The 11,207-nt window shown below is 46.4% G+C and overlaps 1 protein-coding gene across 2 annotated transcripts in view; it reads right to left on the bottom strand.

The window, feature by feature from the left end:
- The window catches only part of ARSB (arylsulfatase B), a 146,521-nt gene that overhangs the window by 67,671 nt on the left and 67,643 nt on the right, over positions 1-11,207 (bottom strand). For both annotated transcript variants that reach the window (XM_019532198.1, XM_019532199.1), the window contains exon 5: positions 7,820-8,063. In XM_019532198.1, the coding sequence (XP_019387743.1) occupies positions 7,820-8,063 (244 nt within the window). The remainder of the gene's footprint in view (positions 1-7,819; positions 8,064-11,207) is intronic.

Genomic DNA, 11,207 nt, shown 5'->3' with positions numbered 1-11,207 from the left:
CACTGCCAGGAGTGACCAGAAATAACGGTCACAAGCTGGCAGAGGGCAGGTTTAGGCTAGATATCAGGAAGCACTACTTCACAGTCAGGGCGGCTAGGATCTGGAACCAACTTCCAAGAGAGGTGGTCCTGGCCTCTAACTTGGTGGGTTTTAAGAGGAGATTGGATGAACATCTTGCTGGGGTCGTTTGACCCCAGTATTATTATTTCCTGCCTTGGGGGGGGGGGAGTCGGACTAGATGATCTACTCAGGTCCCTTCCGACCCTAGAAACTATGAAACTATAGTGTTGTAGACTGCTCTAAGCTACAGCACAACCTGCTAACATGCCTTCCAGCAACTTTGCATGAATCCTGACTGGGATCACAATCACATTAGGCTTATTCAGCTAAGCTAAAATGCCTGTAGTTGGTTTAACAAAAGATATCACATCTACCTAAAGAACCTTGCCTGCTTATGTCCTTCGGCCAACATGGCTCCAACGAACAACCCTGAAAAACACTCTATTTTCCTACCAGATAATACCAAGGAATACTGCTGTTACCCAGTATGTCTGTACATATCCTCATGTGCACCAGCAAAATTGAATCAAAGGGAGAAGGAGGGCACATAAGCCCCCATGGCTCACCAAAAGCATCTGTGAATGTCTTCTAGCAAAAAAGGAGATGTACACCCAATGGAAAGCAGGGGCCATCACCAGGGATGACTATACTACAATTGCTCCGGGATGTAGGGGGGCAGTCAGGAAGGCCAAGGCAGAGATGGAACTGGGACTAGCTTCCCAGATTAAGGACAATAAGAAGCCCTTTTTTAAATACATAGAGGGTAAAAAGAAGGTTCTGGGTAATGTGGGGCCTCTGCAGGACACATTAGGAAATTTGGTTTTCACACCAGATGACAAAGCCAACATATTTAATGATTTTTTTGCCTCCATTTTCCTAAGTAGGGACCAGAACAGTCACCTCCCCTGCTGGGTCCCCCTCAGGCTCAAGGGGAGGCACACCTAGGCCAAGGATTAGTGAGGAACTAGTTACGGAACTTCTGGAGGGACTGGATGTATTCAAGTCAGCTGGTCCAGACGATCTCCACCCTAGAGTGAAGGGAATTGGCTGAGATCATTGCAGGACGCCTGGCATGGCTTTATGAGCACTCATGGTGCTCTGGTGTGGTGCCAGAGGACTGGAAGAGGGCCAACATGGTTCCCATCTTCAAAAAGGGGAAGAAGGAAGACCCAGGAAACTACAGGCCAGTTAGTCTTACCTCGATCCTGGGCAAGCTTTTTGAGAAAATTATTCTGGCACATATCCATGAGGGACCAGCATGGGAGATCATGCTTAGGGGCAACCAACATGGGTTCATTAGTGGCAGGTCCTGTCAGACTAACCTGGTGGCCTTCTATGATCAGCTCACCAAATCCTTAGATGCAGGGGTAGCAGTGGACATTCTTCCTGGACTTTCAGAAGACCTTCGACACCATCTCTTACCCCGTTCTCATTAAGAAACTGGAGGACTGTTGTGTTGACACCCACACAGTCAACTGGTCGCCAACTGGCTGGAGGTCCGTACCCAGAGAGTGGTAATGGATGGGTCATGTTCGACCTGGAGGGATGTGGGCAGTGGGGTTCTGCAGGGCTCGGTTCTCGGGCCCGCACTGTTCAACGTCTTCATCAATGACTTGGACGAGGGTGTAAAAAGCACCCTGTTCAAATTTGCTGATGACACTAAGATGTGGGGGGATGCGGGCACCCTAGAAAGGAGAAATAGGCTGCAATCGGACCTAGAGAGGTTACGGGGTGGGTGGATGAGAATAGGATGGGATTCAACACCGACAAGTGCAAAGTGATGCACCTGGGGAAGAACAACCAGCACCATACCTACAGGCTGGGGAATTCCATTCTTGTCAGTAGAGAGGCGGAAAAGGAAGTGGTGCTGGCTCCTACCCTGGGGGTCTTTAAGAGGAGGCTAGACGTACACCTTGCTGGGGTCATTTGACCCCAGTACTCTTTCCTGCTATGGCAGGGGGTCAGAACAGATGATCTACTCAGGTCCCTTCCGACCTTAGAAACTACGAAACTATGAAAATTCAGTGATGTAGCTGGAATGTTTTGTTGGGATCCATTTGGAATGACAGCGTAACTCAAGAACGAGTGGTGAAGCCTCAAATGAGGCATCTCATTTCAAAATGACAGAATTTATACCACTCTCTTCACAATGCCATATCTTACAAAGAAACTTCTCTAGGAATATTTCTGAGTTCTTCTGAGTTTTATACAGACACGTTCCTCTGCATACAGCTCAAAGAAAGCTATAAAAATACCCCTTAAAATTGCCTTAAATATATTTTCTAGACTTTAAATTTAGAATTTTAAAAATAGAAAGACCAACATCCCGGGGCCATGTAGAGGAAGGTGTAGGTACCTCCTGAAATCAGAAATTCTTTGTGTCTAACAGTAGAAAGCTTTCATTCATCTCGCTAAAGGGATGCAAGATATCAGGCTTTTAAATCATGTCAGTTTTGCCTATTCCTGCTACAGAATTGAATCTTACCATATTGGGCCTTAGACAAGACACTTGGGAAGCAGGAAGGACAGATATCTCAGGTTAATTTTAAAATAATCAGGTATTTGAAATTGATAAACAGATTGAAGTAAGTCTTTTAGGACATAAATGACTGGGTAAAAATTGGCACGGCAGTCAAAGATATGGGGTAGTTACACTGATGGTGTTCATTAGGTAGTGTTGCAAACTAATTGCTTACTTTCATATCATATAGACTATTAATATAAGTCCCCGTGTTTTATTTCAACTGTCTATGAGCACTAAAAAAAATGACATGTCCCCAGCACTCTCAATGCTATACAAAGCAAAAAATGAACACATTCCCTCCCCTAAAGAGATTGTAAACCAATGGATAGGAAAGGGAAAAAGATCCTGAAAACCCCATACGTACAAAACACTGGATATTTTGGCTTTGTTTTTTGTAAGCATGAATTACTATTTGCTAACTTATTTGCCTCTGTTAATATGGAAAATTTAACAAAGTGAACCTTGGTTAGAGGGTAACATGGGTATCTAAAGAGAGGAAAGGAAAGCTTTACAAGGTCAGATGATAAACAGAACATTTTGCTTTCTCGACCTGTACAGTAGCAAGGGTGATGCCAGGGGTACACTGCCACAGGCACTGACCTGCCGGCTAGGGGAGGAGGAAAGGACAATTAAAAGTCTGCTGGCAGCTGCGTGATTGCAGTGGCAACCAGAAATAGCTGCTGCCCCTATGCACTAATTGGGCAGCTATGTCATTAAACTGTTGGTTGTGACAAAGTAAGGCACTGGGTGTTTTGGGAGTCAAAACCAACACAACAGTTTTTACAGAAGGTCTTGATACATGAAGAGGAGGAATTACTAAGGATGACCCTCAAGTAGAGAGAAAAAGATAGGATATTGGAGTTAAAGTCAGAAAAAAGGGGTAATAAGGAAGCATTTGATGAAAAGGTAAGGAGCTCAGCTTTTGTTACACCAAGCTCAATTTGATAGGGAGACATCCATGTCATTTATATTTTATAACCCCATTAAAGAGATAATGTACCTACACATGGAGTTGCCCATAATGCTGACAGGCTTTTACCAAAATTATTAGTATAAATCAACACTGAAATGTCATTAAGCCATGAAGAATATAACCAATATTAAATCTTCAATGTTCACCATTTGGGAATTGAAAAGTCCTGCCTCTTAGCTAAATTGAGCACTATTTCCTTTGCTCCACAGCATGCATCCTAAATGCCCCTGAGATGATTTGGAACTATATTAAAACACTGAAATATTGTAACTTCTAAGAAAAGAGGGAATGGAATATAGCCAGCTAGCTACTACAAAGCTACAAAAGTAGAGAGGGAGGAATGAAGGAATTTAGATCAAGGTCAGCAGGCAAACAACTACTCTTGCAAAAGTTACAAAAGTTGCCAAGGAGGAACTCCTTAACCTATCATCAGTAGCACATGCTGTATAGATGCCCATCTATTCTAGAAGAGTGAAGGACTCACAAGAGAAGTTAAAGCCAAAAAGGACTATGAGCCCATGCATCACAGGCCATTAACTTTCACTTAATTACCCCTACACTGAGCTCAATAATTTCAGTTTTACTAAAGCTTTTAGTATTTGTTAGAAACCTATACAGTCTGGATGTAAAAATATCAACACACAGGGACTCCACCATTTCCTCTGGTAGTTTGTTCACCTCTTCTGAGAAATTTCTGGCTTACCTACTCTCTTGTATCCCATTCACGTTATTATACTACATCATATCCCCATGGTAAGAAAGCAACATGACTAGTATTGACTACTTATGATGCCCCCTTCATTTACCATATTGACTTGATTCAAAGACAAATTTTCCCCTTATTTAACATGAGAAAAAAGTCCCTCATCTTGGAATCAAGTACGAAGTGGTAGGGGCACAGACAGCTACTATGGCTCTGACTCCAGCCCTAACCCCAAACCAGAGTTGGGGCCAGGGCTGCAGCTGCTGCCTGCCCCCCCTACATATTTTGCACTCTGCCATCTCCCCTCTGTAGCTTCTTTCCATCATCTCCTGCCCTACAGACGCTGCTCCCTACCCCTGACACTGGCAGATTCCAGCCTGGGGCCCAACAGTCACGGGGACATCAAAGATGCTACAGGACTGGGCTGGGACTGTGCTCTGTGCCCCAGGCTGCAGAGGATATGGAGCCTGCTGGGACCACAGCAAGGACAAGCAAAGTAGGGGATGGGGGGAGGGGCAAGCAGGGAGCAGAGACTTTAGGGGGGAGCGAAAAGGAGGCGTAGAGGCTCTGGGAGGGAGGGGAAAGGATGGAACAGATACTTTGGGGGGGGAGGCAGAAAGGGGGCCCAAGGCTGAAGGGGGGCAGGCAGCAGGTGGTGGTGAAGACAGGTGGCCAGGGTTAACACCCCCTGCCCCCCCCCGATGCCTGGCCCCATGCAGTAGTGGTGTGGACAAATTTAATCCAATAATTAAATTCTATACATGGAAAATTATTTTAAAAATTATAAATTTCTATGTACAGAATCTAATAATTAGGAGACATCTTAAATTCATCTTGGATTCAGGTAAATATGGTAACCTCTCCTTTTATCTACCATACTGGTTTGTTCATTTACCCTGTTTCCCTGAAGTATCAGCTCTGTTCTTGCTGATAAATGTCTTAGCAAGATTATTTACATGAGGAAGGGGACACACTGAGAGATTAATTAATATAAGAAACAATCAGAGAGCTCTCAATGGGTCTGAATGAACTCAAGTCAGCAGGGTCTGATGAACTTCATCCCAGGGTATTGAAGTAACTGGCAGAGAAGATCTCAAAACCCTTGGTAATAATATTTATGAAGTTGTGGGCAAGGTAAAGGAGGGCTGGAAAAGGGCTAGCATAGTGCCCCTCTTTTAAAAAAGGGAGAAAAGGAGATCCCAGGGAATTATAGAACAATTAGCCTCACCTCAATACCTGGAAAGTTATTGAAGCATATTATAAGGAAGTCTATTTGTAAGCATCTGGATGAGGAAATGCACATCATAAGCAGCCAGCATGGATTTATTAAGAATAAATCATAACAAACAAACTTGATCTCCTTCTTTGACAAAGTAATTACTTGGGCGGATGAAAGGAATGCAGCGGATGCAGTGTATCTGGACAGGCTTTTGACAAGGCCCACATGACCTCCTCATAAACAAATTGGAGAAATGTGTGCGAGACAAAGCTACTACCCTGTAAGATGAATAGGCAACTGGCTCAATAGACACAAACAGAAGGCAATTAACAAATCGATCTATGTCAGAAGGGTAGGAGGTTTCCAGTGGAGTCAAACAGGGGTCTCTCCTGGGCCAAAGATTATTCAATATGTTTATTAATGATTTGGCTGCTGGAATTGAGGCATTCTGATCAAGTCTACAGCCAACATGCAACTGAGAAGGACTGTGAACACACTGGAAAGCAACAGGGCACATAACAAGGGTCTTGAAAGCAGGGCAGCGCAGCCCACCCCAAAGTGTACACGCAGTTACCGCCAGCATGGAGCTGATGCCAGAGCTGTGGAACCAGGAGCAGCTGCTTGCAGCTTGCTTGCTGCAGCTGCCCAGGACCCAGGCTAGCTACAAACAGCTGTGCCAGGCTCCAGGGCCCAGTCACCAGCTCTGTGCCAGGAACAGGGAAGAGACTGGGGTTGCACTGCCTCAGGCCCCTCCCCCACCATACCATGCATGTGCTGGTACAGAGCTGATGCCTGGGCTCTGGAGCCCGGTGTAGCTGTTTGTAGCCTCCTGGCTGCAACCAGCCCCGACTCTCTGTAGCTGATGAATAATAGCTGATGCTGCCTGTAGGAGGGGAGGCAAAAGCCCCCCCAACATGACCCTAGATCCCTCCCAACAAGCCCCAATACTTACCACAGGGTTGGAGACAAGCGGCAGCGGCGGGGAAATGCCAGTGCAGGCTCAGCAGTTCCGGAGCTGCCTGAGCCTGCAAATCGGCAAGTCCCAGGGGAGGGGCCTCAGAGGAGCACGGGTTGCTCAAAGAGCAGCTGAAAGAGAAGTCAGCGGGGCGGAGGGAGAGGCGTGGCATGCTGACCAGGAGACACAGGCTGAGGAGCCGGGCAGCAGTGGCCCTGAGCGCAGGGAAGGAAGCCCTAGCGTCAGCAGGGGAAGCCCGGCTGACAGAGAAAGGAATCCAGGCTCTGAGAGCCAAGGGTCACCGGAGAACTGCAGCAGAGAGAAGCGGTTCTCCATTACCGGTCCGAGCAGAGCCTCCACACAGCAGAGAACTCGGGTACTGTGGTGGGGACGGGCAACAAGTGACAGCTAAGCCTTGCAGGCAGCCCAGTGAAGAGGGAGGAGCCGGCGGCAGCCGCATCGGAACCCTATATGGAAGTGGCAAGTACCACCAGGTGGCGGGAACAGGAGTGATTAGTTCCTAGTCAGAGGGATCACGGGAGCCAGCATCCTAGGTGCCCATTGGCAGGCGCTGAATACCTCTTTTTTTGTTGAGAGTTATTTTAAGTTACCATTACCCCGGGCCGGGGCAGGTTTAGTTTGCCCAAAAGGTGATCCGGAGGCCACGGATTGACCCGGGAAAGACTGACGGCCGGAAAGAGCTGACCCAGATAGGGGTGGGTAGCGTGGATGAGAAGAGCTCATTCCAAAGAAGACTGCAGGGAGCAGCATCTTCCCAGGCCATGAATGTGGTAAGGAGGGAGCGGAGGAGTAAAGGAGAGGTTTGGAGCTCCACAAAGAAAGACCAGGGTCAAGACCCCTTTTGGGACCGCCAACAGGGACTGCCTCTCCATCAATCAACATCAAAGACATGGCAGGAGAGTAGGTGCAGCGCCCATTACCATCTAGGTGTCCCCAGAGTGCACTCTCACCTTGACATCACTAGGGAACAAGGCACTGACCCGAAAAGGACCAAAGCTTTATAACACCTACCAGCGACACTGCCAATCATGGAGCCTGGGCTGCTTGCAGCAGGGCTTGCAGCCTCCCAGATGCCTGCTGGGAGCAGCACAGGCTCTGTCACTGGCAGCAGCTACCCAGAGCTGGGGCTGGTCGTAGCATGCCAAGGAAAATGGCCCCACGTGCCACACTCAGCACATGTGCCAGGGTTTGCCGACCCCTGGGTTAAACAATGGATTTGTATAGGATGGTTTGGATAGGGATGATCTTGCCTCAGACAGGGGTTTGAAATAGACGACCTCTGAAGGCCTGTTTCAGCCCTATTTTTCTACGAGTCTATTATTCATCAGTGCAGATGTTTGATGCAGTTTTTTGACGCGAGTTACCTGATAGTTTTCCAAACATCAAAGCCATCCAGGGGTTTGGTGCCATTTATATGTCCTCCAGCAAGGTTTACAAGTGTTGGCAGCCAGTCAGAAATGTGTATAAGTTCATGACTTTCTACGCCCTTCTGTTTCAGTAAAGGGCTTGCAACAAAAGCTACACCTCTTACTCCTCCTTCCCAGAGCGTCCATTTTCTTCCTCTTAGTGGCCAGTTATTTCCACCTGCCAGTGTCTGTCCTCCATTATCTGAAATACAGGTAAGCAAAAGGAAGGATTTTATAAAACATTATTATATAATTTGCTTGTTTGAAGGACATGTGCATGATACAAGAAGTGTGTAAGGCAACAACTGTATACTGCTAATACCCATCTAATTTCATTTCTTACAATTTCAATATGTATATAATACCAGGTGTTTAAGCTTTGGATCTTCAAAGTCTATTAAAAATATTACCTAATTATTCCTCACAAAAGCCTGTCAAAGGTAGGGATGTCACCTCCATTCATGAAAACTGGGAGAAAACCTGAAGTAGATGATTTAGAAACATATTTTTAAATGTAGTCTCTAATACTGGATCCCAAACCCTGAGACATTCAAAAGACTTACAAACCTGAAAGCACACTCAACATGTGGTCCTTAAAGATCAGCTCAAGGCCACAGAGGGAACCACTATGGAAACTATTATTAGTACTCAGGATTCTGGTCTGCAAGGAACCTGGATCTTGCTCATGATAGCTCAACCCAGCTAAGGGCAATGCAAGGAACTGGGCAGAATGTGGCTGCACTGAGCCACCTATCCCCCTCCTTGCTGTTCTCTCATGTCTGTGCCTACCCTTGCTTCAGAGGGGCTGGTTATTTGCAAGAGGGTAAGCATAGGTAGCTTGGGTGCTGCTGGGGGAATTTTTGGCCTGTGGCAGAAAGCCAAATTTCATCCTTCTATCAGGGGAGGCACAAGGTTGCCTGCCCACAAAGAAGTTATTGTAAACTACAATCAGGATAACTTAACTGTGGCTATAGCTACTGGTGAATACCAAAAAAAATTAAAGGCAGGTTTGAGTCATTAAAATTGGAAATCCTATCCCCATTTTCAGCCATGTGCAGGGGGTAGAACAGCTGTGCATCCCCTATTACCACTTGACATACTAAGATAGCTGAATCTGCGCTGTGCTGAGATCACTGGACTGGTATGAAAGCAGATCTGTAGCTCCCTCTCTGGTCTATTCCAGACACAGCCCTCTTCTAGTTCAACCTAGAAAGCAATTTCCAAAAGCTGTAGGTCAAAGACAACCCTGGATGACTAACCTTTAGTGCATTTCCTATAAGGCACTTCCATTAGTGTGGGGACCCAGTGGCAACTCACCAGCTACTGCTCTGTCTCAGATCTCCATTCTTTGGAGCAGTCAAGGTAGCAGTAACAAGTTTACTGAAGTACCATTTGGTCCCAGCCAACTATCCTATTCCAGATCCACCTCAAAGTCTTTCTTCTACTTTTAAACTGCTCAGTAGTTTAAAGTTTCTGAGCACTTTAGAAGTAGAAGAAAGACTTTGATCCCACCATCTTTCTCTTCACAGCCTAAGACAGTGGGGGCCAACCTTTTCAGCAGGCCTTTCACAAAACAGCCCTGCAACCTCCCCAAGTACCAGTATGATCCCTTTTTCTTACCCAATTTGTTGTTCTGTTTTCTCCTTCCTACCCTGTGGTCCCTGCTCAATCTGCTGCCCTGCTTTCTGCTCCCTATCCTGTCTGCTATTGTACTGCCTATTCCCTCCCCAGTCTGCCATATGTCACACACAGACACTGCCTGTGACACAGATTGGCCACCCTGCTCTAAGGCAGCTGCACACTAGAGATGAAGATAAACCTAAGTCTTGTTACCTCTAAATTTCAACTTAAGACCCAGTTTTGCATAAGTTTCACCAGAGTGGCATATCTCAGTAATTACAGAATCATGGAAATTTTGGGTAGGAAGGGACCTCAGGAGGTCATCTAATCCAACCCCCTGCTCAAAGTTGGACCACCCCCTGCTGGATAATTTGTATAGCTGGGTCTTATAAACCTCCAAGGATAGAGATTTCACAACCTTTCTGGGTAACTTGTTCCAATACTTCATTAGCTTCCTTGTAAGGAAGTTTTTCCTAATATCTAACACAAACTTTTCTCCTTCAGATCATTCCTCCTTGTTCTGTCATCTGTCACAACTAAGAACAGCCTAGCTCCTCTTTGGAACCATCATTCAGGTATTTGAAGGCTGCTATTAAATCCCCCCTCAGATTTCTCTTCTCCAAACTCAGTAAACTTAAGTTCCCTCAGCCTAGCCTCATAAGTCACGTGCCCCAGCCCCCTAACCATTTTTGTCACCCTCTGCTGAGCTCTCTCCAATTTGTCCACATCCTTTCTGTAGTTGGGGGAAAAAAGGAGGGTGGGCCAAAACTGGACACAGAGTAGAGGGGAATAATCACTTCTCTCAATCTGCTGCCAACACTCCTACTAATACAGCCCAGTATGCAGTTAGCCTTTTTTGCAACAAGGGCACACTGTTGGTTCATATTCATCTTATCGCCCAATATAACCCCAAGGTCCTTTTCTGAACAGCTGCTCCTTAGCTAGTCAGTTCCCAGTCTGTATCAGTGCATGGGACTGTTTCATGCCAAGCGCAGGACTTAGCACTTGTCCTTATAATATCTCTCCTACAGTGAAATGTCAAATCAGTTACATTAAAGACAATGAAATAAACAAAGTTTGGGCAGAGGACAGGAATTCCTGTTCTTTCAGACAGGAACACAGATTTTTGTAATTGTGTGCATTTTATTTAGATTGCACTAGCATCTATAACACACTTGGAGCTTTCCACTAAAGCAATACAACTCCTGCCCAAACAGGGAGATTTAAAAGACAAAAGTAAGAATGCAGCAGAGAAGGGTAGGCATGATGGGGGCTGGCAGACATAGTAGCTATTCATAGTTTCTAAGGTCAGAAGGGACCTGAGCAGATCATCTAGTCTGACCCCCTGCCATGGCAGGAAAGAGTACTGGGGTCAAACGATCCCAGCAAGGTGTACATCTAGCCTCCTCTTAAAGACCCCCAGGGTAGGAGCCAGCACCACTTCTTTTGAAAGATGGTTCCAGATCTTAGCCGCCCTGACCGTGAAGTAGCGCCTCCTGATATCTAGTCTGAATCTGCCCTCTGCCAGCTTGTGACCGTTATTCCTGGTCACTCCCGGGAGTGCTCCAGGGAACAGGGACTTCCCCAGTGCCTGCTGGTCCCCTCTGGCTAGTTTGTAACAGGCCACTAGATCCCCCATCAGCCTTCTCTTCTGGAGGCTGAACAGGTTCGGGTCCCGTAGCCTCTCCTCGTAGGGCCTGCCCTGCTGCCCCCTGATCATGCGAGT

This window comes from Crocodylus porosus, unplaced genomic scaffold, assembly GCF_001723895.1.
Source record: "Crocodylus porosus isolate Cpor-Errol unplaced genomic scaffold, CroPor_comp1, whole genome shotgun sequence".
Classification (NCBI taxonomy): domain Eukaryota; kingdom Metazoa; phylum Chordata; order Crocodylia; family Crocodylidae; genus Crocodylus; species Crocodylus porosus.
The sequence above is the reverse complement of the archived record's forward strand: the minus strand, read 5'-3'. Positions and strand labels throughout refer to the sequence as shown.